The sequence below is a fragment of the Hibiscus syriacus genome, unplaced genomic scaffold, assembly GCF_006381635.1.
Source record: "Hibiscus syriacus cultivar Baekdansim isolate YM2019G1 unplaced genomic scaffold, ASM638163v2 tig00111947_pilon, whole genome shotgun sequence".
Taxonomy (NCBI): domain Eukaryota; kingdom Viridiplantae; phylum Streptophyta; class Magnoliopsida; order Malvales; family Malvaceae; genus Hibiscus; species Hibiscus syriacus.
In genome coordinates, this window is record NW_024063219.1 from 1,147,055 (window position 1) to 1,173,700 (window position 26,646).

General features: G+C 35.9%; 4 protein-coding genes across 5 annotated transcripts; 3 read left to right on the top strand and 1 right to left on the bottom strand.

Moving 5' to 3' along the window:
• The first annotated feature begins 4,952 nt into the window (after positions 1-4,952).
• Positions 4,953-15,503, top strand: LOC120173357 (protein SCAI-like). The gene is made up of 9 exons (XM_039180554.1): positions 4,953-5,618; positions 6,968-7,180; positions 7,284-7,526; positions 8,256-8,323; positions 13,074-13,264; positions 13,400-13,491; positions 14,306-14,488; positions 14,583-14,719; positions 15,062-15,503. The coding sequence occupies exons 1-9, from the start codon at positions 5,124-5,126 to the stop codon at positions 15,246-15,248; spliced, it is 1,809 nt and encodes a 602-aa protein (XP_039036485.1). The 5' UTR covers positions 4,953-5,123; the 3' UTR covers positions 15,249-15,503.
• Positions 15,504-16,460: 957 nt separating this feature from the next.
• LOC120173372 (lanC-like protein GCL1) lies at positions 16,461-18,737 on the top strand. Of its 2 annotated transcripts, none has more exons than XM_039180566.1 (5): positions 16,461-16,708; positions 16,837-17,033; positions 17,331-17,442; positions 17,672-18,142; positions 18,228-18,737. In XM_039180566.1, the coding sequence occupies exons 1-5, from the start codon at positions 16,547-16,549 to the stop codon at positions 18,567-18,569; spliced, it is 1,284 nt and encodes a 427-aa protein (XP_039036497.1). In that variant the 5' UTR covers positions 16,461-16,546; the 3' UTR covers positions 18,570-18,737. The 2 variants fall into 2 exon arrangements, with proteins under 2 accessions (XP_039036497.1, XP_039036498.1); XM_039180567.1 differs by having other exon boundaries at positions 16,461-16,705; positions 16,843-17,033.
• Positions 18,738-20,040: 1,303 nt separating this feature from the next.
• On the top strand, positions 20,041-22,114 carry LOC120173425 (40S ribosomal protein S6-like). Its single transcript, XM_039180608.1, has 6 exons — positions 20,041-20,152; positions 20,243-20,307; positions 20,931-20,988; positions 21,096-21,204; positions 21,304-21,576; positions 21,708-22,114. Exons 1-6 carry the CDS (start codon positions 20,147-20,149, stop codon positions 21,944-21,946), a joined length of 750 nt encoding a protein of 249 aa, XP_039036539.1. The 5' UTR covers positions 20,041-20,146; the 3' UTR covers positions 21,947-22,114.
• A 1,373-nt stretch (positions 22,115-23,487) lies between these two features.
• Positions 23,488-24,843, bottom strand: LOC120173424 (peroxidase 17-like). Its single transcript, XM_039180607.1, has 3 exons — positions 24,612-24,843; positions 24,340-24,531; positions 23,488-24,253 (listed from the first exon to the last, which is right to left on the bottom strand). Exons 1-3 carry the CDS (start codon positions 24,813-24,815, stop codon positions 23,660-23,662), a joined length of 990 nt encoding a protein of 329 aa, XP_039036538.1. The 5' UTR covers positions 24,816-24,843; the 3' UTR covers positions 23,488-23,659.
• Between the last annotated feature and the right edge of the window lie 1,803 nt (positions 24,844-26,646).

Below are 26,646 nucleotides of genomic sequence, written 5' to 3' on the forward strand. Positions count from 1 at the left end.
TTTCCAAAAGCTTTAATTACTCCCAAATAAGAATACAAGTGAGAACAATAATGATGTTTAATTCAAATGTAGAAACGAGATAAAGTAGGGTGAAATAAGACTAGCCTTGTTTGTATGCTCGGGAAATGATCAGGACACCCAAGTTCATTTTTTAAGCTAGCAATGTTGAAAGTATAGATTCAGTCTGGATATATCCTTAGAGAGTTCATAAAGCACTTTAAGCTAACTAACTAAGGCTAAGGCCCGACACTCGCAATGGGTGGATTTATAGAAGGTGTGGTGTCCGATGCAGAAATTTCGGGGGGTCATCCTTGGTAGACTAGAGGGGTCTTTGAGCTTCAAGATATAGAAACCTCAAGCACAACATGATGTCTACCATAAAGTAGAGAGTGAGTATACAAGTATACTCACTAAATCAAAGTAGTAGACTTGATAGCTTGAGCCTTTCAATGATATACAATTAGTATGATTTAGTTATTAGTGTGGCATTGAGCTAGTTAGCTCAACGTTTAGAATTTGTTTCCTTACACATATTAGGTGGAACAATTAAGGTTCTTAGAGTGTCTGAGGTCCAGTCCTAGAGCAGATCAAAGTATATCTCAGTGTTTTGAAGGGCATATATATTTATAAACATTGCTGTAAAGTTAAGTCGTAAATGTATTTTGAAGTCGGTCTATATTATTATTTTTAATGTAAATATTTATTTTGGGATATCCCTAGTGTACAAATTTAATTATATTTTTACAGTTGAAATTATAAAGAAAATAGTCATTTTAAAACAAGAGAAATAAGAAAAATGTTGGTCAGCCACTCTAGTGGTTCCGTGTAGCACCCTAATTGGTCGACTGTGTGTTGTAATGGTTTAGGGTGTTATATTTAGTGGTACCAGAATGAGGTTTATACATTCTTAAGACCCTCAAATTAGTGTTGTTAAAGAGTTTATGAGTACACATGCTTATAAAGAATTATGTCATACTTCTGTATCTGCAATAGTAGAATTAATTCATTGTTTTCTTCTTAATATCATATTTTAGATATGGATAAGAGCCCAGGCCATAGTAGAGAGGGTAGAGACAAGAGTAGAGCTTCTTTAGCCAATGATTCAGGAGATGAGTTTATCCTAGACTCCGAGCACAGAGAGCCTTAAGACGTAGGGGTAAATGAATGGATATTCTTTAGAAATTTGACTACTACCTTAGATCGTATAACTAGATCTCTTTCTATGACGTCTGCTAACCAACCAGTTCATCCAGCCCATCCAGTTCCTCTAGTAGTAGCACAACATGAAACCCCAACAAAGATGTTTCAGAGGTACCGTACCATCGATTTCTTTGGTACAAAAGATGATGATCTTGTCGTAGTCAACCAGTGGTTAAGAGAAACACTCAGGACCCTTTCGTCAGCTGCATCTCACCCCAAGGGTATGTTAGACTGTACCATCTCCCTGTTGAAAGGTGACGTGATAGACTGGTGAGAGACTTTGGATATGTCGTTAGATCCCGAGCAACCTACCTAGGATCGATTCTTGGAAGAGTTCATCTAAAAGTATGTTAGAGAGGCTCACATGGATACAATGAGTGATTAGTTTGCTCATTTAACCTAATGGAGTATATCAGTATTTAAGTATGAGGAGAGTTCATCCGGCTGAGTAAGTGTGCCCCAGAGTTAGTTTCGTTTGAGTATTATCGCTGTAAAAAATTCAGGAAAGGTATTCGTTTAGATATTTTGATGCACTTAGCTGTAGATCCATCACGAGTTTTCCCTGAGTTAATTCGTCAGGCCAAGGCAGTAGAAAGAGTTTTAGCAAGGAAAACAACAGAATATGATACTACTTCTGGTCAGGGCAGAGAAGTTGTTGAGTCAGCAGAACCGTCCCAGTTATCCAAGGGGTCGACAGACTTTCGGGAGCATTGGAGAACCCTAGTGGGCCAATCTAGCAGACCGACACAGAGTTTTATTGGGGGTGAGATTAGGATCAGTCAGCGTAAGAGGAAATTGTTTATCGCACCAGTGGCTAGTTTTGGGGGATCATCGAGAGTGCCTTCTCAACCCAGTTGTTCTCTCTGTGGTAGGAGGCACCCATGAATTTACATGCTTGGGAACATGGGTTGTTACTGTTTTGGATCCCTAGACCATTTTCTCCAAGATTGACCAGAAGCTTAGGATGTAGCTCCCATGTCGACTTAATAGTCAGCTCCGATAGTTCAGAGGATCCCAGAGAGGGGAATTTCTTCTACTCCGACCAGTAGGGGTGTAGTTTAGTCTGGAACTAGTATGAAGCCTAGAGTTATGGATCGTTAGTTTACGATCCAAACTCATAAAGATGATGATGCAACTGATGTGAACTCATGTATCTTTACCCTATTTCATATTCAGTAACCATCCTAGTTTACCTAGTGTCCAACCCTTAGGATTAGATGTTTTAGTGGATAAGATCTATTGTAGATGCCCTGTCAAAATTTTGAGGACGAAATTTCTTGTAGGAGGGGAGAGTTATAATACCTCGAATCTCGGGTTAGTAGTTTGGATAAATCCGAGACCCATAAGTTGAGCCCATTATATTTTCTATACCAATTTGAACTAGTTTTTGAGAGTATCGGGCTTAGGTTGGCCCAAGAGTTAAAGGTTATTGGTGGTTTTAAGTTAGGTTAAAAGGAGAGGGACTAAATTACCAATTTACCCATAGCTTGTTTTAAAGGATATAAACCCTTTTTATTTAGTGTTTTATATGAAACCAAACTATCTTCCTTTTTTCCCCAAGAGTAAGCTTAAAGGAGAAAGCTTTGCAAGTTCCAAGCTTAGTTAGAAGTAACCAAGGTAAGAATCCAAATCCTCACCCTCATAGCTTTCATTTAAGCCCTTAATCTTGAGTTTTGAGTGTAGATTTCAAAAATGGGTTTTAAGAGAATAAAGGAGATTAAGAGATTTAAGCTTGTTCTAGTAAGTTTGAGCTATTTAGAGTGTCTTTAACCTTGTTTTAAGCCTTAGATAATTTAGTAATTCCTTTACTTATTTTTGATTAGCTAAGGAAGTGAGAGAAAGTTCAAGGGCTATAGGTAAAGAGAAAGTGAATCCTAGTTGATTCGAAATGAGTTTTAGTAACCCAAAAAGCCAGGTAACACACCCATAGCATCCTTATACCAATTTTAGATAATTAGAAATGAGTTTTAACTAAAAAGTTAGATTTAAACATGTCGAGTATAATTCTATGATAGATTCTTTAATAAAGTGTTTTAGCATGTTTTAAAGGCCTTATTTATTCCCTTTAATATCACATAAGACATTAATAAAAAATGGAAACCTCAAGGAACTCAAAATGGGGAGGTTGAGTGGGATTTTCGAGCCTAAATAAGGTATTTTCGAGTAGGGGTATCGGTACTGTATGAGTAAGTACCGATACTGTTCTTCAGCAGAACAAGAATGTGTTAAAGTATTAAGAGAGTATCGATACACATGCAAATAGTATCGATACTACTTCCATTCTTTTTCTTCCTTACAAGCTATCAGTAGAGTATCGATACCCTAGTAGGAGTATCGATACACAAAATAGCAGTATCGATACTGAAGGCTTGGTATCAATACCAAGGGTTGTGTTTGGGCAAGAAATTCAAATTACTTTAAATAGAGTTGAGGTTACCAAAAGCTTTAATTACTCTCAATTAAGACTACAAGTGAGAACAGTAATGATGTTTAATTCAAACGTAGAAATGAGATAAAGTAGGGTGAAATAAGACTAGCATTATTTGTATGCTCGGGAAACAATCAGGACACCCGAGTTCCTTTTTTAAGCTACCAGTGTCGAAAGTATAGATTCAGTCTGGATATATCCTTAGAAAGTGCGTAAATCACTTTAAGTTAACTAACTAATACCAAGGCCTGACACCCGCAATTGGTGGGTTAGTCGAGGGTGTGGTGTCTGATGCAGAAATTTCGGGGGCTCCATCTTCGGTAAACTAGAGTAGAGATGAAAAACGGGTGGAGTGGGTTCGAATACCCTTTCTCCTATGCCCATACCCACATAATATTTTCATATCGACCACCTACCCACTACCCACGATGGGTAAAATATTTAAATCCACACTCGCCTACGCGAATAATTTCTCAAATATACCCTCATCCCCACTACCCAAATTATTATGTATTAGACAATTCCCACCACTTTGAATAAAAATGCTCATTATAATAATCATTTTGAATTCTTATTTTTTTATACTTTACTCAAAATTATAAATATAATAATAATAAACAAATAGTTTAATTTAGTAAAATATAAATAAATTTGAGTATTTGAAATTATTTTATATTTTTAATATTCAATATATTAATTATTTATAATTTTATGAGGTAAAAAATAATATGATTGTAAAAATGTAATTATTTAAAACAATGTCTAATTTTAATTTATTAAAAAATAGATCTTATAATTTAAAATATAATATATTTTTTCACTTGAGATTATAATATTATTTTTTATATTATATTATATTATATATAAATAAATATGACACTTATGAAAATTATTTAAAAATATAAGTTTAATATATTAATTATATATTAAACTTATTTTTTCTCAAAAATTAGATAATATAAGGATTAAAATATTTTTATGAATTTTCATTCAAATATTTATGATTTAATATTAAAATTTAACTTCTTTTAAAAAAACATATATCACACAAATAATTTAATAAAATATACATTCAAGTAATTTTATATTCTTCAAATCACATATTATAATTTTACATTTTCACTAAATAAATTAAATAATATAATATAACATTTTTTATAGTAATGTTGGATTCCAATAATATTAATTTCAAAAAATTCTTACATTTAGTAAACCAAGTAAACGATCCTTAAAAAAAATCAAAAGCGCACAAAACACTGAATTTGTGAAACCTCAAAAAGACAAAAACCACCCTGAAAAAAATGAAGAAAAGGGGAACGTTTCGCTGACACCATAAAAACACAGCTCAGCTCAGAAAAGTCCACTAAGTATCGTTTTCTCTATCTGTAAACCTCGCCGGAACATTTACCGATGTCCATCGTAACACGTCGATAAGTCATCCGCCTCCATTTTTTAATTGAAATTTGCAGTTGTCTTTTTTCCCACTGATCCGTAAATGGAGGAAGAGGACGACGTCGTTCCGAAGACCTTCCGAGCACTTGTGGAGAGCGCGGACCGTAAATTCGCGCGAGTCCGTGACTTCCCGTCGTACGGACGGTCACAAGGGCAACATTATTTGCAGAAAGTATTCAAAGCCTACATGACATTATGGAAGTACCAGCAAGACAACCGAACGGAGCTTATCAAAGCTGGTCTGAACAGGTGGGAGATTGGCGAGATCGCCGGTCGGATTGGCCAGCTGTATTTCGGACAGTACTCGAGGTCGAGCGAGGCTAGGTTTCTGGTCGAAGCTTACGTTTTCTATGAAGCGATTCTGAAGAGGAAGTATTTTGAAGGGTGTAAAGTGAACGATCTCGGAGTTCGGTTTAAGGAGTTGAGATTTTACGCCCGGTTTTTACTCGTTTTGCTGATTTTGAACCGGACCGAGATGGTGAAGGTTGTTGTTGAAAAGCTTAGAGCTCTTGTGGACGATTGCAACGCTAATTTCCGGGTATATATATATATATACTCTTTTTTATTAATTCTGGAATTTTGAGCTTAATTTTTTCTTCATTTAATTTTTATTGATTACCATTATATTGTTATACTTCAAAATGAATCCTTTCTTTAAATAAAGACGAAAATAACATTTAGCTTATTTAATTGAAGAATTATCAGAATATAATTGTTTGAATTGATGAATTTGATTACATTATTTCCTGCCTTTATACAAAGTAATCATATGGTGACAATTTTTTATGGATATTTTATAGTTATGATGTTGCCATCTATTGTAAGTGATACTTCAGATTGAAACCTTAGGATTCGTATTCCGTTCTTTTTAAGAATTTTTAGGGAAATTATGCTTGGAGTTTATTATTCCATACTTCCCCTCATTTTACTTCATTTTAAGGAAATAAATTGACTGAAATAAATCAACAACTACCGCAGTTAATACTTTCTATTATTAACAGTTGAATGGATAATGGTAATGGATCTGTACAACTTTATTATCATTTATCAAAACCATTGAATAAGCCTCTTCAAGCTTCTAACCAACATTAATAGTATTCAAAAATAACAAGCGAAGGCTTTCTCTGTTAGCAAGTCCCTGTCTTTGGTAAAAAAAAATACACATTTTTAAATAAAAGAACTAACGATCGAGTCTCGATCATTTCCAATATATCTTTCATTGGGTGATCCATCAAGATTAGAGTCATTAAACTTTTTAGATTTGAAGGTTTTCGGATCAGGTTTAAAGAAAATGATGGATTGTAGGATTCGGGTTTTGAAGGGGTCAAACAAGAAGTGAAGTTGGTTGTGACTGCCACAGTTTCTGTTGAAATGATTCTTGAATTTTTTGATGCATATGATAAGGTAGAAAGATCATTAGTGGCTTCAGTGGTTTGGTTTTGTTCAGTTATGGGGTCTACCTTCGTATCTAACATAGATTTAGTAACCTTTTTACCATCAATCATTTTACATATTCTTTAAGGCATTCAATTGAACACTTGGGTTTTGGCTTCAACTATAATTTCATTAACACAATGCAACTTACGGTCAATCATTTTTTATATTTTTGCTCACATATGCTCGAGCTCCTTGCATATTTCTGCCGCTGACTCTGCTGACTATTGTTCTGTCATTGTTGAGGATCATTGGTGCTGATGCCTATTTGTTACTTCCTATTGTTATTGATAGTTTAGCTTATAAACCTTAGGATTTGTTAGAGAGACTCAGATCTTCATTTTTTTCCTTAAAAATTCTACTGAAAATTTGTACTTCATATGTCCTATGGGCTTGTTATTATGCGTGAATTGTTAGCAGCAACTGATAGAAGGCATATGATTTTTTTCCCAGGAAACAAACTTTAAAGAGTGGAAACTATTAGTGCAAGAAATTGTCCGCTTTATGAATGTGGATACAAATTTTACAATTCCATGTGCTAGGCCATTTAGATACTGTACCATGTTTGACTGTCATCCACATTCTGTTCCATATGTGGCTGGGTTCCATGCTAAGAAGGTTCTAAAGTTTCGAGATGCAATCCTGATGAGCTATTACCGGAATGAGGTGAAATCTATTTTTTTTTATCATTGGTTTCAAGATTGTTCAAAATCAGGTGTAGCTTACAAATTCTGCTTGTCATAATCTCTTATCCTATTGTCATGTTTAGGTCAAATTTGCTGAACTTACTCTGGATGCATATAGAATGATGCAATGTTTAGAGTGGGAGCCCAGTGGATCAAGTTACCAAAAGCATCTCGCTGAAGCAAAGGAGAATGGTGTTGCAGTTGATTATTCTGGAACTTCTGGACTGATAGATATGAACTTGGCTGCAGAAATGACTGATCAAACCTTACCTCCAAATCCTATGAAGGCTATCCTGTATCGACCCTCTGTAACGCATTTTGTAGCAGTGAGTTCCATAAAGCCTGTTAACTGAACTTGCTACTGTTAAAATTTTCCATTGCTAGGAGAAATTAGACCTCTGTTTTTCCTTTGTTTTAGATTGCTTAATTTGATCTATCTGATTGTGTTTTTAGGCTATTATCGAATAATCTTTTAATGAATATCATATTTCCTTTTCTTTGAAAGGGCCAGACCAAAAGAGAAGATTAAATGTAGTCATCTTCCTTGGGAACTTGATAGTTGATATGCAACGTTGATTTACTCTTAGTAGCTTCAGTTGTCATGGTACATTAAAATTATTGTCTGTGAAAGCTTTTACTTAGATCATATCATTCTGTTGGATAATGGACATATATAATGTTAGATTGTATGGTAATGACATAATATCTACATGAACCAATAACTATCTGTAATTCAGTGAAAACTTTACTCAAATTAGATGGATCTGTTCTTTAACCATTGCTACTAACCTGCTAAAACAGTGCATCTACTTTTTTTTTTGCCTTTTATGTATTATTGCATAGATTCTTAACCTTGAGGTCGTGGGATCGAGTCCCACGGTGGGCAATTCATAATTTGGAGGTCTCCCACGGAAGTTGCTCTCAACTTGGCGTTGGGGGCAGCCTACTATCCTACCTCCCCCTTACCTCATTACATATGGGAATAAGGGTCAGCTAATATGTATTATTGCATAGGCTTATATGTGGATATAATCGTCACGGATGAGTTTGGGCAGGTTATGGCTACAATTTGCGAGGAGCTCCGACCAGAGAACATTATACTGGTTTATCTATCAGCCTCGGGTATTTTTGCTTTTCCTTCAACATCATTGCCATCTGAGAAAAAAATGGAAATAATTTGAAGGTGTTTTTCTGAGCTGTTGACACCTTGATGAATTGCAGGGAAGCCTAGTGTTAGGTATGGCTCATAAATATACCAGTAAAGAGGACAGGAGATGGAGCGGAGTGAGCGAAGCGAACATCAACTGTCCTTATAAAGAAAGTCTCGTTGTGGGGTTACAAATTATGTGGGTTGGGGGTGTGGGGGCGTAGCCCCCGCGGTACGGTACAGGGTTAATTTTGTAATTATGTACCAGGGTTTTCTATTATAAATAGAGATGTAACCTAGACCTAAAATATGATTGAATAAAATTCTAGCGCCGCCTAGGCACCGAGGACGTAAGCACATTGCCGAACCTCGTAAAATTCTCGTGTTCTTTCGTTTTCTTTACCCGTTTTCGTCAACAATTGGTATCAGAGGTCAGGAGCAAAATTCGAAGTCGCGAAATTCGATGGTCAGGGTAACTTCGGATTATGGCAAACGAGGGTGAAGGATCTATTGGCGCAGCAAGGGATCTTGAAGGCTTTGCGACCTATAAAGCCGGCGTCAATGGATGAGGAAGATTGGGAAGAATTGCAGCAGCGAGCGGCAGGAACCATACGATTATGCTTGGCGGACAAGGTCATGTATCACGTCATGCATCTATCGTCTCCAGACGAAATTTGGAGGAAGTTGGAAAGTCAGTTTATGTCCAAATCCTTAACGACAAAACTGTATCTGAAGCAGCGGCTGTATGGGCTGAAGATGCAGGACGATCACGATTTGGCGCAACACGTGAATGTCTTCAATCAAATCGTTTCTGATCTAGCTCGGCTTGATGTGAAAATTGAGGATGAAGACAGAGCGATGATTCTGTTGTGTTCGTTGCCTTCCTCTTACGAACACATGGTGGCTACTCTTACATATGGGAAAAAGACTATCAACGTTGAGGAGATTACTGCAGCCTTGTTGGCTCACAACCAGCGGAAGCAGAATGCAGGGGAAAGCTCTCAAGCCGATAGCTTATATGTCAAGGGTAATCGAGATCGTGGACGGAAGCCAGAGAAGGCAGGGTCCGGGAAGCGGAATTCCAGATCCAAATCCAGGGATAAGAAGACGATTCACTGTTACAAGTGCAAGGAGGCGGGACATATGAAGCGAGACTGTCCGAAGTTGAAAAAGCAGACTGATGAGAAGCGTGATGGCTCATCCAAGTCTGTGAACGTGGTCGAGGATGATACTTCTGATTGCAGTGAGGGTGATATGCTTTCTATTTCAACGACACAATTGACGGATGCTTGGATTCTTGATTCTGGATGTTCTTATCACATCACGCCAAATAGGGAATGGTTTTCGACATACAGGCCGGTTAATTCTGGTTCGGTTTATTTGGGTGATGATCGATGTTGCAATATTGTTGGTATTGGTGATGTCAGAATTAAGATGCACGATGGCTCCGTTCGGACGTTGAGTGGTGTTCGACATATCCCAGACTTGAAGAAGAATTTGATTTCCTTGGGCACTTTGCACAAGAATGGTTTTATCCCTAAGGCTGACGAGGATAGGGAAACCATTCGGATTGTTAAAGGAGCATTGACTGTGATGAAAGGCAAGATGACTGCAGGGAATATCTACAGATTGTTAGGGAGTACCGTTGCAGGTGGAGTTCACTCTGTTGAGTCCTGTGATGATACGACAAAATTGTGGCATATGCGCCTTGCTCATCTTAGTGAACGTGGTATGGCAGAATTACACAAGAGAAACTTGTTGCATGGTGTCAAAAGCTGTAAGCTCGATTTTTGCAAGTATTGTGTTCTTGGTAAACAGACTAAAGTCCGTTTCAAGACTGCGAAGCACACAACTCAAGGGATTCTTGATTATGTGCATTCTGATGTATGGGGGCCTTCCACGACATCGTCTTTGGGTGGATCTAGGTACTATGTTACTTTTATTGATGATTTTTCACGGAAAGTTTGGGTGTATTTTTTGAAACAGAAATCTGAAGTTTTTGAGAAGTTCAAGCTGTGGAAAGCTGAGGTAGAAAACCAAACAGGACGAAAAATCAAGTGTTTGCGGTCTGACAATGGTACGGAGTACACAGATTCACAGTTCCTACAATTCTGTAAGGAGCATGGGATTCAGAGGCATTTTACAGTGCGCAAGACACCACAACAGAATGGTGTTGCGGAACGAATGAACAGGTCGTTGAATGAAAGAGCCAGATGTTTGCGGTTGAATGCGGGGCTTCCCAAACACTTCTGGGCTGAGGCTGTTAACATGGCGTGTTACCTTATCAACAGATCGCCAAGGGCATCGCTGGCTGGGAAAGTTGCAGAAGAGGTATGGACTGGTCATGATGTTAGTTTTGATAACTTACGGATTTTTGGTTGTCCTGCTTATGTGCATGTACCTACTGATGAGAGATCCAAACTTGATGCAAAATCGAAGGAGTGCATTTTTCTGGGTTACAAGAAAGGTGTCAAAGGATTCAAGTTCTGGGATCCAGTTACGAAGAAAGTTGTGATTAGTAGAGATGTCGTTTTTGATGAACAGTCTATGTTGCAGCAGAAGCAAGACACGACAGTGGTAGATTTCGAGCAGTTTCCAGTTGAGAAACCAGAAACTTCTCAACCGACTTCTGGTGGTTCCACTACGGATGATTTGCAGGATTATAGTCTCGCCAGAGACAGGGTGAGACGGACGGATATAAAGCCTCCGAACAGATTGGGTTTTGAAGACGGTATCTTTTGCACTTACTGTTAGCAGTGATGATCCAGTTACTTTTCATGATGCCGTTACTAGTTAGGAAAACGACAAGTGGATGGCAGCCATGGTTGAGGAGATGGAGTCTTTGAATCACAATCACACATGGGAGTTAGTTCCCCTTCCTGAGGGTAAGAAGCCGATTGGTTGCAAATGGGTGTATAAGAAGAAACCAGCAATAACAGAAAAAGAGGGGGAGAAGTTCAAGGCTCGTTTGGTAGCGAAGGGTTTTTCACAGCAGAAAGGAGTTGATTATGATGAAATCTTTTCTCCTGTGGTCAGGCACACTTCAATCCGAGCAGTACTTGCATTGGTGGCTAGTTGGGATTTGCATTTAGAGCAGATGGATGTTAAAACTGCTTTTTTGCATGGTGATTTAGAGGAGCAGATCTACATGCGGCAACCTGAAGGTTTCACTCAACCTGGAAACGAGCATTTAGTTTGCAGATTGAAGAAATCTTTGTACGGGTTAAAACAGTCTCCGAGACAGTGGTATAAACGGTTTGACTCCTATATGATCAAGATTGGCTACAACCGATGTGAGTATGATTGTTGTGTCTATGTTAAGAGCCTTGATGATGGTTCTTTTATTTTTCTATTACTGTATGTTGATGATATGTTGATTGCTGCGAAGAACATGGATGATGTTATCGGTTTGAAAACTTTATTGAGTCAGGAATTTGATATGAAAGATTTAGGTGCTGCAAAGAAAATTCTTGGAATGGAAATTTGCAGGGACAGAGACTCAAGGAAACTGCGGCTATCTCAACGGGGTTATGTTGAGAAAATGCTAGAAAGGTTTGCGATGAGCAGCGCGAAACCAGTTAGCACTCCATTGGCGAATCACTTTAAGCTCTCATCAGAACAGTGCCCTAAGACAGATAAGGAAGCTGAAAATATGGCAAAGGTTCCGTATTCTAATGCTGTTGGCTGCTTGATGTATGCGATGGTATGTACTCGTCCTGATTTAGCTCATGCTGTTAGTCAAGTTTGTAAGTACATGTCTAAACCTGGTAAGCAACATTGGGATGCAGTCAAGTGGATCTTTCGGTACTTAAAGGGTACTGTGGGACATGGAATTGTTTTTGGGAGTCAGCGGGATAATCCTTTGGTTGTAGGATATGTGGATTCAGATTATGCAGGTGACTTGGATAATAGAAGATCTACGACAGGGTATGTGTTTACTCTTGGTGGAGGGCCTATTTGCTGGAAGTCTACTGTTCAATCTGTCGTGGCACTATCTACAACTGAAGCTGAATACATGGCAGCGGCTGAAGCTGCAAAAGAAGCTTTATGGCTTACTGGTTTAGTGAAGGAGTTGGGTGTTCAACAAGGTGGAGTTCAGTTGCTTTGTGATAATCAAAGTGCTATTCACTTGGCTAAGAATCAGGTGTATCGTGCTAGAACTAAACATATTGATGTAAGGTTCCACAAGATCAGAGAGTTGGTTGCATCTGGAGAGGTTTTGTTTCAGAAGGTACATACTGATGAGAATGCCGCTGATATGTTCACCAAGCCAGTTACGACAGACAAGTTCAAGCATTGCTTGGACTTGTTGAATGTTTCGAGTTGTTAAAGAAGCAAGGTAACCCAACCCACATTGAAGTTTCCAAGGGGCAGGATATTCGTCAAGGTGGAGATTTGTTAGGTATGGCTCATAAATATACCAGTAAAGAGGACAGGAGATGGAGCGGAGTGAGCGAAGCGAACATCAACTGTCCTTATAAAGAAAGTCTCGTTGTGGGGTTACAAATTATGTGGGTTGGGGGTGTGGGGGCGCAGCCCCCGCGGTACGGTACAGGGTTAATTTTGTAATTATGTACCAGGGTTTTCTATTATAAATAGAGATGTAACCTAGACCTAAAATATGATTGAATAAAATTCTAGCGCCGCCTAGGCACCGAGGACGTAAGCACATTGCCGAACCTCGTAAAATTCTCGTGTTCTTTCGTTTTCTTTACCCGTTTTCGTCAACACCTAGTCATATCAATGCTTCTCCGGTGGAAACTTCAGGAGGATCTAAGCGAACAACCAAAAACAAACTTGTTTCTCACGATTCCCTAGAACATAATTTTTCTGCACCTGAACCCCACATTAATGGCAAGGAAGTGTCTGGTGACTATTATGATGATTATTTGTGGTTAGATCCTAAAGGAAATGGTGGTAGGTGGCTATAATCGTATTTAATACAAAATGCTATCTTTAGTTTTTACTCTTGAGGGTTTTGTGGATTGAAGCTCCTATATATTATTTAGCATGTTCTAATTAATCTTCAGTGTGATTTTCTGGAATTTGCAGATTCAAGTAAACTCTATCCTGGTGATATAGTTCCTTTTACTCGGAAACCTCTTTTCTTGATTGTTGATAGTGACAGCAGCCATGCATTCAAGGCAGGTTTGTCATAACTTGTGCATGGTTTGTGCCAGTTTTGTTTTGCCTCATACAAAAGGTGACATGGTATCATTTGGTAGCCTTTATGGATTAAATGGGGCATAAATTGCTCTTACTGTAACTTGCAAATCAAGTTAATTTGGCTCCAATGCATTTTGCCGATCAAAGTGATGGATAGTCAACTTAAAAAAGGAACTAGTTCTAATTATGATTAAAAAAAAGGAAAAAAAGAAGGCAGGCAAAACTCTATTTGAAGGTTTGAGAAGATATTAAACCCTAGGCTGATGTCTGATTATATGGTAGATTGTTTTGGCTGCAATGTGCAAATAAAGTCTTTTTTATTGTAATGCTTCTTAAGATAAAAATAATGGATTGAAATTAGTCAAAAGAGATGAATTTTACCATTTGTATGTAATGTCAATGGGTAGGCTTCATTCTGTTCTGCTGTTGATTCCAAGATTTCATGAATCTTTACAAAGAAATTAACCTTATATCTAAAACGATCCTTAATAATCAAGCTGAGATGAAAAATAAAAAGTAATTAATCAATGAATTAAAAATTATGACACTCTTCTCTGAGATTTGAACTGCTTGTAACATCTTTGTTTAAAACTGGACGTCAGCTGTTACGTTATTTTATTTTTGAAAGAGACAGTTGGGTCTGCTGACTTGCTAATTTCATTAAACTTGTAGTTAAACTGTTTTTTTGCAGTATTTGTGATGGTTGACTTTACAGTATCTCGTCTAGTGCTTTCATCTGAATTCTTATTCACTTATAGGGTGTCTTATAGTATAAATCACCATGAATTTCAGGTCTTACATGGTGCAGAAAGAGGAGAGAAAGCTGCCCTACTCCTTTCGCCTTTGAGACCAATGTTTAAGGACCCATCTCACGCTGATATTGCTCAGAATGGAAGTCAGTTTACCTTTTTCTTGACTGCCCCTCTACAAGCATTCTGCCAAATGGTTGGCTTTGCCTTGTCCGATAGTCCTATAGTGAGATAATTTCAATATATATTTTACCTTTTTAATGGTACATCTCTGTGCCAGTCGATCTTACTTTCGTCTGCTTTGGTTTTTCTACTTTTAGGAAGTTCTAAATACTGCTGAAAACATATTATTTACTGCTTTTTCCAAGTGGGAAATGATTCTCTGCAAATCACCTAGCCTGGATCTAGTTTGGGCGCAAGTTTTATCCGATCCTTTTTTAAGGCGGCTTATTGTTAGGTATTTAATCTTTCATATTTATCTTAGTAGTACTTCTGTGTGTATACAACTAAGATATATTTAGCTTGGTTAAATGGAAGCATGCGTGGATAAAAATTTACTTCATGACATATGGGGAAGAATGAAAGCCATTTCGCATGTTATTTTGTTTGACCCCATTGCACTTGTCGGCTCTGGTTTGGGTTGCTGTTATTCGTTATTCATCATAATCAAGTGGAGGTGGGGAAATACTGCTAAGCATTGATAGAATATATTGATGTTCATCATGTTTGCATCTGTTTTACGATTACGGATGCATCTACGAACTAGTGAAATTGATTGTATCTTGCAAAATTTCTCCAGATTCATATTCTGTCGAGCCGTTCTCTATGCCTTTTGCCCTCCGGAAGAGAGTGATCAATATCTTCCTGTTTGCCTACCACAACTTCCTACTTCTTTGTCACCAAAGGCTGATGCCGTGCAGTCGTCTGTCAGACAGCTTGCAACTCACCTGAAAGTTTCCGACTGCTTTCACTTTGACGACACGTAAATAGGGCTTTAAGTTGGTTAAAGACTGTAATATACATCGTGCCTTTCTGATAGGAAGCTTCATTCGGTATATATTTGATGGTGCAATAGGTCCTGTAATTTCATCATCGAGGGAATTTGATGGAGCATGCTTGCTTCGGCTTCTTTTAACGCCTACACACCTTGCAGGTATGCATAAACATAACTGGCTTAAGTCTTTAGGAACGCATTGATGTATATGATAATTGCTGTGGTGCATGTTAGATAGAGCTTTTTCTGATTTTTTTTTAAAAAAAAAGATAGATAACCTTTCGTTTGATATTACATGTTTTCTTTATATATGAGTTCATGAAGAACTAGAATGTAATAAATTGAATATTGGTAATAAGAGGAGGCGTTTCAATACGTGTTAGCACTACTCTTTTTTTCTCCTAATAAACTATATCTAATATTATATAATTATGAATTTATAACATATATATTCTTTTAAATTATAATGTTATATCTAAAATAGTATAATAAATTAATTATTTTTATAGTTAAATATTATATAAAACAATAACATGATATAATAATAATTTTAGTTTAAAAAGTTAATATTATTTACCAATTTGATCTCAATTTGAGTTCATTCAATAAATTTAATAATATATATATAAAAAATCTCGTCATTTTGATCCTTTTTCTTCTATAAAATTATTTGTTTTTCTTCTAAAACTTTATATTAATTTCTTAATATAATAATATTATACAATATATTGCTCCTGCATTAAGATAAAATATAATAATTTTATTACTGATTTGATCTAATAAATTTGTTTGATTTGATAGTATTGTAAAGAATTACATTGATAAAATTTTAAATTATAAAGCAAGATTTATTGAATTTTTAAATTAGGATAAAAATATTATTTTATAATTATTATATTTTATTAAATAATATCTTATAATATTTATTTTCCTTATTTTTATCAACAATATTATTTTTTTATTTTATTTAAAATTTAAATTAATCATCACATTTTCAAGTATTTATCAGATTCGAATCTGAACAATTATTGTTGATAAAAAATCTGAACAATTGTAGAATGCAGCAACCCCACTTATCCCGACAATCCGATCTTAATCCTTGAAGGGACACCACGTGTACCAACCTCTATCCGCATGTGCTGCACCGCCATTCCATACAACCACCGCCCAACACAACAACACTATCCATTCAAATTGGCATCTTATTACTTTATATCTCCATACTTCTCTCTTTAGCTCTGCTAGAAAAAGTTTCAGACTTCACACCAAAGTTTCAAAAGCCAGACATCAATGTCTTCTGTAATGGAGTTTGCCGCTTCTAAAGAAAGCAATGAAGAGGGTAAAAATGAATGGTTAGATCATTTGCTTAACGTGGATCCAACGCTTTCTAACAGCTTCTCACTCTCCGCTGATACTTTCCTCAAAGCTGCCACCGCTCTTAAGAACCAGGTACGCTTCTTTGTTTCTTGGGATTTTTTCTTCTTTTTCTTAGAACAAGAAAATTGTTATAATTAAGATATGACAACAAGCTTTTACAGGTTGTTTTGAAGTTTAAGTTTTTTTTTTGGGTGTGTTATTTTCTGGAGGTAACGTGGGGAGGAGGAGGTGGAAGAGGTGGAGGGTCGGGTACGGGAATAGACCCGACTGTGTACACTGGGCTGCTGGGGACAGCTTTTACTTGTTGGAGATCTTACGAGGTGACCGGTAATCGGCAGGACTTGTTATTGGCCGCTGAGATCGTTGACTCGTGCGTCCCTGTCTCTCGTGCCTCTACCAGGTAACTTTTTTTTTATACACATTATCTATGCTTCCTTTAATCTTTGAACAGTTGTGTTCGAGATTCATGGTGGTGGTACGGATTCTAATGGCGGAAGCACTGAATTCTAGTACTGAATCGATCTTAAAGAATGTGTAAAATATCTTAAACAATCAATCTTACAGTAGAACAAAATGACAGAAATTTTCTGTACGGTATTAATATTTTATTCTTTTTTTTCTTTCGAAAATAGGTCATTTTCCTTTTAGATGAAACAACTGTTTTCAGACATGTGACATTTTTTTTTTGAAATATCAGACATGTGACATTTTTATGTGGTAGAGGAGGGGTGTTTTCACTTGGAGCAGTGGTAGCCAAATATTTGGGGGACCATCAAAGGCTTGGACTCTTCGTAAATCTTTTCCGCGAGGTCTATTTCTTTATCCCACCAAATCTCCTGTAATAAGTAAAGAACTTGAGATTTTATATCAGGACTGAAATTAATTTTTTTTAAAAGAAATGAATTTATAAAATTTTATAGAGATAAAAATATATTATCAATATAAAATCCTTAGACCCACAACCTTAATCACTTTGTGTGGTTCATGGAGAGCATTATGACATAGCTAACTTTACTCTTTGAATTAACAAAATAATAGGTAGCACAAGAAAAGGCTCTTCCGGTTGGACCTGAAGAAGGTGGTTTCGGAATGTCGTACAATCTTCTTCACGGTCGAGCCGGATTCTTATGGGCTGCTTTGTTCCTAAACAAGCATCTTGGGAAAGAAACGGTACCAAATGATGTACTGATGCCGATCGTTGATGCTATACTAGCTGCGGGTAGGACCGGGGCTTCCGATCTCCCAGCCTGTCCGCTGATGTATAGATGGCATGGCACAAGGTACTGGGGTGCAACCAACGGTCTCGCCGGAATCTTGCACGTGCTCCTTCATTTCCCTCTCTCGGAAGATGATGAGGTCGATGTCAAAGGAACTTTAAGGTACATGATGAGTAACAGATTCCCACATAGTGGAAATTACCCTTCAAGTGAAGGGAACCCGAGGGACAAGTTGGTGCAGTGGTCTCACGGTGCAACTAGCATGGCGATCACTCTAGCCAAGGCATCACAGGTTAGCAACTCTGCCGTTCTTAATGAAAACAATGATCTTCATTTTTAATACATCTCGATCCATAATTCTTGCTTCGGTCGCGTAGGTGTTTCCGAACGATAGAGAATTCCGTGACGCCGCCATAGAAGCGGGGGAGGTTGTGTGGAAGAATGGGTTAGTGAAGGAGGTGGGACTAGCGGATGGTATCGCGGGAAATGCTTATGCTTTTCTATCGCTTTATCGACTTACCGGAGAGAGCATTTATGAAGAAAGGGCGAAGACGTTTGGAAGTTACTTGTACCAGAATGAAAGGAAGCTTGTAAAAGTGGGACATGGAGGCGATCATGGGCATGGCTACTCCCTTTTCCAAGGACTTAGTGGGATAGCTTGCCTATGGTTTGATCTGCTTGCACCCCACAACTCTAAGTTCCCGGGGTATGAGCTCTAAGCCACATATGATATCTTTTGGGTGAACTAAGCCAAATATGATATCTTAGTCAACCAACTGTTGTAAGCCATAACGATTAGTATCTTTTCTATATAAACGAACCTGCACGGTGTATATTTTGAAGTGAAATATGCAGTCTAGCATCTAAAGCCAGATGCGTTGGTGGTACATATTACTGACGCCAGACAGAATAATGATTATCCTGCAAGCGCTCCAACAGATGATTCACAAGAGAAAATTCGCCTAAAAAAATCCAGAGAAAAAAAGTCTCTAGGGTTTAATAAAATATTATTAAATCAAACAATGCCAAAATCAATCCACAAGCCGGACTGTTATAGTCAAAAATCGTCTTTATTCGAATTTTGCCGAAAATAACAAAATCCCGAAAATCACTCTAAATTGAAATTCGAAATAAAATAAGCAATCTCCAAAAAATCCGACCTAAATCGGATTTAAATTGACAATCGAAATATTACCATAAATAATAAAAAAATATCTAATTCTAGTGATTCGGAAGGGAAAACGGCAGAATTTGAGGTTGAAGTAGCTCCATGTGGAGAGCGTGCGCGTCGAAAAGAGCTTTCTGGATTGGGGTCTTATACGCGATTCTGACACCTGTAACCAAAGTTATGGCCAAAAGACTGAAACATACTCAAAACGACCCCAATGAGGAACATGTCACAATCAATTCCCGCCTTTGCGCTGATCTGTCAATTCATGGTATCTCAACGCCATCAAGATGCAATCTGACAGCTCAGCATCATCTGTCTCGGACCCCCTGCATCAATTATCCACTGAAGTCGATAAATAATTATTAAAATATGTTAAAAATTATTATTATAATTTTAAAATAATATAAAACGAGTATTGTGTTGTTATGTTAATGCTCATTTTATTTAGATATTTTTGGAGTCTGAAGCGAAATTAAGAAATAGGTCTTTATAAAATGAAAAATATATCATATTATTTTGAATAATTAATTTAATGTTATATTAATAAATCATAAAAAATAGTAAATTAAAAATCTAAGTAAAAAGTAGTATCGAACAAAATTAGGGGTCTTTGATAAGAAGAAGAGAGAGACTCTTTTATTATATTAACAACAAGTGTACCGATATTTACAAGTGATTCTAAAACAATAATAAATATTTTATTTATTTTTAAATTTATTGAAAAAATTATTATCATGATTTTAATTGTAGTAAAAGTTATATTTTTACTAATCAAGCAGAAAAATTATCTATCTATAAAAACATAAATAACAGTGCATTTTTCAAATAAAGAAATCATGTATAATTTGTTTTTGGACATATAAGGACCCATGAATACAAGTGTCTATGTTTGGTTTGGTCCAAAAAGTCCACTTTAGCAGATGAACTCAAAGCCCAAACTTCAAAATCATGGCACACAAACAGAAAAATCCTTTTACAACACCAAATTTTTTCCCTTTTTTACATATAAAGTTGTCTGTATGACCCCAATCTGTTTCTAAAGAAACCCTAGAAAGAGCAGCACCAGCGGCGGCGGCGGTATTACTCTTACAGGGCGTTAGCCAAAGAAGCATACATCACATAAAGATGAAGGTTTTTTTTTGTTCTCATCTTATTTTTATAAGAAAAGAAGGGATATTTTTATCATTTTATGTTGTTTTGCTGATAGTTTCTTTGTTTCAGTTCAACATTGCTAATCCAACAACTGGTTGCCAGAAGAAGCTGGAAATCGACGATGACCAGAAGCTGTAATTTTCCTTTTCTTTCCGTGTGTTTCAAGTTTATCTGTTGCTTCTAGTTTGAATAGTAATGTTGAATTCCATGCTCGTATTTCGCCGGGGAGAACCTAAACGAAAAAAGTTTTGTTTCTTTTGTCTATCCACATTTGGGGACGCTATTTGTTAAGCTGTGTTATGCTTGATGAGATCGAATTTGTAAGAGTATTTAGAGAATGTGCAGAAAAAGTTTTAAACTGAAAAACATTGTTTTTGCTAAAGAAATCTGGATGTTTGTGATATGAGGCATAATAAATTTTATGCGGCATTGGCAGTAGGGGTCAAAATGTTTGTTCGTTTCCTTTTACTTGAACGTTTTGTTGAAACTTCTTTAGTAGTATTTGTCATTATATTCGGGAAGAACTTTTGGCTAGAAAGTTAAAGAAAAACACCCTTCTACTTCATAAGATGATTGTACATCTGTTAAAGTAAGTGCTGATAATTTTGTTGAATATTGTTTTCTTTTGGAAGTTGGAACCACCTTTTGTATGTGGTATTGGCTTGGCTTGACTGTGGCTGTGGCTGTATTCTCAAGTATTTTTTGGCAATGCAAATTATAATTGTTGCTTGAGAAAATTTCTGACTTTGAACTGCAGCCGAGCCTTTTTTGACAAGCGGGTCTCACAAGAAGTCAGTGGTGATGCCCTTGGTGAGGTACGTGTTGGATTTACTTTTATCATCTACTTCTCTGTCTTGAATTTTTTCTAGCAAATCTTGCCATCTTAACTCGGATTTGCACTTCCCTTATTGTCCTTTAACAGGAGTTTAAGGGCTATGTATTCAAGATCATGGGAGGATGTGACAAACAAGGCTTTCCTATGAAGCAAGGAGTTCTCACACCTGGCCGTGTTCGTCTTTTGCTTCACAGAGGTCTTTGGACTCTCCAAATTTGCCCCCCCTCAATATTTTGTGTAGAATTGTTCTGTTATGGATTTTTTATTTATTGAATGGCTGTTTTCTTCTTAACAGGTACCCCCTGCTTCCGTGGCTATGGGAGGAGAAATGGTGAGCGTAGGAGGAAGTCGGTTCGTGGGTGCATTGTTAGTCAGGATCTTTCAGTTCTGAACTTGGTTATTGTGAAGAAGGGTGAAAATGATCTTCCTGGGTTGACCGACACTGAGAAACCAAGAATGAGAGGTCCGAAGAGAGCTTCAAAAATCCGGAAGTTGTTCAACCTCTCTAAGGAGGATGATGTTAGGAAGTATGTTAACACTTATCGTCGGACCTTTACAACCAAGTCTGGTTAGTGGAAAAATATTTAATTTTGTTTCGAGTTGTCGGGAGAATTTTAATTTGTGTTTTATTTATCTTTGTTGAAAAGCTTGCCCTTACATGTTACTGATGGAAAATCAAAATCAATTTTCGGAATGCAGGTAAGAAAGTGAGCAAGGCTCCCAAAATTCAAAGGCTGGTGACTCCTTTGACTTTGCAGAGGAAGCGTGCTAGAATTGCAGAGAAGAAGAAGAGAGTTGCAAAGGCCAAGGCTGATGCAGCCGAGTATCAGAAGCTCCTTGCCCAGAGGTTGAAAGAGCAGCGTGAACGCAGGAGCGAGAGCTTGGCCAAGAAGAGATCAAGACTCTCTGCTGCCTCTAAGCCGTCCATTGCAGCTTAAATTGTGCCACAAGGTTTAGAATTTCGGTCAGCTGGTAATTTTGATTACTCTATTTTCAAGTCAACTTCGGTTTTTTGGATATCACATGAATGCTATGCTTTAAATTTTTGGGACATTATGTTGAGAGTGTTTAACTGTTGTGGTAACTTTATGAATGGTTAATGCATTTTTCAAACCATCTAGTGTAGATGTTGAAGCATTGTTTTACATAGAAAGTAATATATCTGGCTTAAAAATTGGGTCTCTTTTATTAATTGGTATCTGGTTGAACATTGTGTACTCCTGACTTGAAAGTAAAGAATAATTTTGATCCGTAGTAAAATTTATACTAGTGATAAAAGGTTATGAGTTATTGGTTAAATTGTATAAAACCCCAATTTTACTGATGTAATTTCCCATTATAATTTGATTTTTTTAAAAATCTATTGCGTATATTCGGTCGTGAAAGTGAATTTGTTTCATATATTTTATTGGGTAAACTACACGTTTGGTGAACTTTACTCTATTTCTTATTTACTTATTGTAGTTTTATTTTTTTTTAATTTACTTATTAAATTTTATTGATTGATTTTTTTATCTCTACCGTTAAATAATTAAAGACGTTATGACATGGTTGTATTTTAATTAAAACGACGTCATTTTAATCTAAAACTTAACTTTTTTTTCTTCTGAAATTTAAAACGATATTGTATTGATATAACTCTTAATTATTTAATGGTAGAGTGACAAAAATCAATCTATAAAGTTTAGTGAATAAATTGAAAAAAGAATTTAAAAGTACAATTAGTGAAATATGGGAGGAAAGTTTAGTTACAAAAACATATAATTTACCCTATTTTTACATTATTTTTTGTTGGGTAAACTTACAAATCTATTACCTTTTATCTATTTTAGTTATCGGAATATTTTTAAAGAAAAAATATAATTAATTTTATTTTTATTTTAATCATGTATCATTAAGTATATATTAATGTGAGATTTATTATTTTTTAAGTTTTCATATTTTTTCTCTCTTAATTGATTTAAATAAAATTGTCAAATGAATATCATTAAGTAAAAAGATAATGTGAGGATATTAAAAAAATCACGTCAATGTAAGTTTTAAGATTAGTTTTAAATTTGAATAAATTAATATTTTAATCATTAAATATTTTTTTATATATCATATAATAAAAATAATACCTTACCTTTTAAATTTTAATTATTCATTTGAAGTACAGAAGTATAATGGCCGAACTTTTTGAATGCAATCTGGTGTAAGATTGGCATCAAAGTCAACAATATGGAAAGTATTGGAGGGGGTGAAGCAGTACCTCCATTTGTATTCGGTGTATGAAAAGCCGGCACCTAAACTGTCTTTTGATGGTGCTGTCAAACTCCAGTGCTCCTGCTTTTATTTACCTTTGCATCCTATGCTTCTGATCGTTGAATAAAACAGGTGAAGTGGGCTTTGGCACCTTCTGCATTATTGTTTTTTCAATTACATCAACATTTTTGTCCTCACCATTCCATGTAGCCAGCCTTTTCAGAAAATGCCAATCTTTTTTCATATTTGCATAATTCACTCTTTAATTCGCTCAAGCATTTCAATCACAAGCATCTCAGATATGAAAAGATTTAAGTATCTGAATTCTCTTTGCTTTATGCCCTTAATCTTTATCATATATATACATACACATATGTTCTTAATTCCATGACTTTAAAATATCTTCTTCAAGATTCCATTAATACATCCACAGTTCGGCTATTGGCCACCCTGCAATTTGTTCGTATCTCACGGGGCTGCTCAATCTGCAAATCTCCCATCTTTAACATCCCCTCAACGAAAGCCTTGAAAAATTCATCTCTGTCTTTGCTAAACAGCCTAACATATGGTCTCGTCCGAGGAGATGTGAAAAGTGTTTGATCGGAATTCAGAAACCCCTTTCCAACAGCCAGGTCTCTGAAGTACCGGTTATCAAACACTGTAGGGGTTGCATCGAGGGGTCCGGTTACATTCTCGTCTCCTCCGAGTGGACAAAGCTGGTCCAGCTTTTCTCTAAACCTTGGCTCGATGGCAGGGTCAGGTTTGCCGGGCCCTGATTGGTTGTAGAGCCTGAACATGATTGAAAAGCACCTGGCTTCACCAATGGAATGTGACCCAGAGAGGGCAACAAGGTCCTTGATTGATAGATTGAATTGGCTGAAGAGATTGATCAGAGAAGTTGCATTTGCTCTTGGACTTGGCATTATATTGTCCGAGTCTTCTTGACTGGCTGTTAAGCTATCTTTTCTTCCCAGTCTCACTTCCCAATCGGGTCCTCCAGTCTGATATTTGTAAAGCAACTGTTAACAACTCGCAAGGAAGAAAACAATCGTAGTGAAATCAACATACTAAGAGCCAAGAGTAGTACCAGAGCAACGGCATCTCTGGCGGCTAAGACTAAGATATCAGCACAAGAAACGATTCCAGGGCAAGCAACTTCCAAAGCTTCCTTAACTTCATCGACGACTTCGAAAGATCTCAGCGAGTTAATATTGGAAAGAGCTAGCTTTTCCCCAAGCATGTCTGGTGTATCATCTAGCAGCACAGAACCATCACAACCCTGAAAATAGAAGAACAAAAATCATGGACAAAGAAGAAAATAAAAAAGGGAGGATACTTTTGTTTTGTTTTCAAGTATACATTAACGAAGCAATCGTGAAATTGAAGACGCATGACAGAGGCGACGCTTCTTGGCTCCCTAATCAAGGCTCTCTTCATCACATCTCTGACTATGAGTTCAGCCGGTGGACATATTTGGGAGTAGAACCCTGGCCGGAGAGGCTCTACGGCAGCGGCCATAGTCACTAGTTGGAGAAACAACAGCCAAGGAAGGACAGAATTCATACTTTGGGGGATGAAAATAGACCAATTTGTTCTTTCTTAAATAATGGATCAGAGAAAGGGTACTCCAAGTTTTAAACTCGTTGGATGTATTCTCGGACCCAATGGGTCGGTTAGGACAGTGTCATCCTAGGATTGGTTAATTTATAAATATATATTCTATGATTACTTAATTAATGATATATATATATATATATTTGTATAACCACCGATACTTGTATACTTGTTTTATTGATCGATTAATTTAGATCGAGTGCTACAGAGGTAAGAGTGACCTTTTCAATTCAGTTTACTACATTCGTAATCGTCAGTATTCAAACTTCTTATCTTACTTATGAGATCTATTGTCTCATCTAATTAGATCAACTAGTCGTTGGTTGATTTAAAATATATTTAATAATAAAATAACGCTTAAGCAAGGTGTAGTAACGGTTCATATTTCCTTAAACTATTGATAGCATGTATACATCTAGAAACGCAGTTATATTAATCTTATATTTTTAACGAAAATAAAACTCTCTTTAATCTTTAGAATCTTTAAAAAATTTATCATACTGTCAAAAGTTTAATTTTCATTAATAAAACGAAGCACATAGTGTTTAAATTTTTAAAAGGACTAATTTCGGAAATGTTTTAAAAGATTATTATTTTTATTAAGTTTTGTTGAATAAATATTTAATGCAATTTAATTATGAGTTTAATAATAAATTTCTCATTTTATTTAAAATATAATTAAAATATATCATTTAATTAGAATATGATTCATAAATTTAATTTTTTATATTTAATAATTTTATTATTCTATTGTTTATTATTTTTAATATAATAATAATTTAACAATTTTTTATTGGGTAAATTGCACCATTCTTTATTGAATTTTAATATGTCTCCTATCTTACTTATTGTACTTTCAGTTTATCTAATTTACTCACTAAACTTTTGAATTGCTCATGTTTTAATTACTCTTAATTATTTTATTATTATTTATGTATGACATGCCAAATTTTATTATTATTTAATATAAAATATAAAATAAAAATAGAAGATGATCAGACACCGTCGTCGACCGCCGTAGATGGCGTCTATTAGGTCTTAAATTTCACGGGTTGTTTCGTCTCGACACCATGAGTCCGAATTTGACTTCTATTTTGTCAAAATTCGCTCTGAAGTCCATGAATTCGAGATCGAAAATGAGTAAGCCGAAATGTTTCAACTGAGAATTACGAGTTTTAAGATATTTTCCAGTGAAACAACCACCGGATTCGAATTCAGGGAGTCGAGACAAACTAATTCATGAAATTTGGGGTTGAATGACAACTATCTACGACAATCGATAGTGTCGTTTTACCACCTTTTATTTTTATTTTATATTTTAAAATTAAATAATAATAATAATAATAATAATAATAATAAATGTCGCATCATATAAAAATAATAATAAAACAATTAAGAGTGATCAAAACAGGAGTAATTTGAAAGTTTGGTGAGCAAATTAGAAAAATTAAAAATACAGTGAGTAAAATGAGAGATATAATAAAGTTCAATGAGAAATAGTGTATGTTATCTTTTTTTATTATTATAATAAAATTATCCCATTACTATTTTGGTTGTATATATTCATTTAATTTAACAGTGAACCTTGTTCAAAAAAAATAGCAGTGAAATAAAATGAATATAAAAATTAAATTTATTCAATTATTTTAAATTAAATTAAAATTAATGAAATATATTCTTTTAAAAAATATTATTACATCATAATATACTATACAGACATTTCAATTTTAACTTTATAAAATTCACCATGGATTCCAACAAGACAGGGTGTTGCTGTGAG

Bases quoted from the DNA above. Each gene is read 5' to 3' on its own strand.
- LOC120173425 (XM_039180608.1), top strand. The intron at 20,989-21,095 runs GTACGTGTTGGA...GTCCTTTAACAG, and splicing joins GTGGTGATGCCCTTGGTGAG to GAGTTTAAGGGCTATGTATT. The intron at 21,205-21,303 runs GTCTTTGGACTC...TCTTCTTAACAG, and splicing joins TCGTCTTTTGCTTCACAGAG to GTACCCCCTGCTTCCGTGGC.
- LOC120173424 (XM_039180607.1), bottom strand. From the start codon at position 24,815: ATGAATTCTGTCCTTCCTTGGCTGTTGTTTCTCCAACTAGTGACTATG. The intron at 24,532-24,611 runs GTATACTTGAAA...TTCTATTTTCAG, and splicing joins TTCACGATTGCTTCGTTAAT to GGTTGTGATGGTTCTGTGCT. The intron at 24,254-24,339 runs GTACTACTCTTG...TACAAATATCAG, and splicing joins CCAGAGATGCCGTTGCTCTG to ACTGGAGGACCCGATTGGGA.
- LOC120173372 (XM_039180566.1), top strand. From the start codon at position 16,547: ATGTCTTCTGTAATGGAGTTTGCCGCTTCTAAAGAAAGCAATGAAGAG. The intron at 16,709-16,836 runs CGCTTCTTTGTT...GTGTGTTATTTT, and splicing joins CCGCTCTTAAGAACCAGGTA to CTGGAGGTAACGTGGGGAGG. The intron at 17,443-17,671 runs GTCTATTTCTTT...ACAAAATAATAG, and splicing joins TCGTAAATCTTTTCCGCGAG to GTAGCACAAGAAAAGGCTCT.
- LOC120173357 (XM_039180554.1), top strand. From the start codon at position 5,124: ATGGAGGAAGAGGACGACGTCGTTCCGAAGACCTTCCGAGCACTTGTG. The intron at 7,181-7,283 runs GTGAAATCTATT...TGTCATGTTTAG, and splicing joins TGAGCTATTACCGGAATGAG to GTCAAATTTGCTGAACTTAC. The intron at 14,720-15,061 runs GTATTTAATCTT...AAATTTCTCCAG, and splicing joins TTAAGGCGGCTTATTGTTAG to ATTCATATTCTGTCGAGCCG.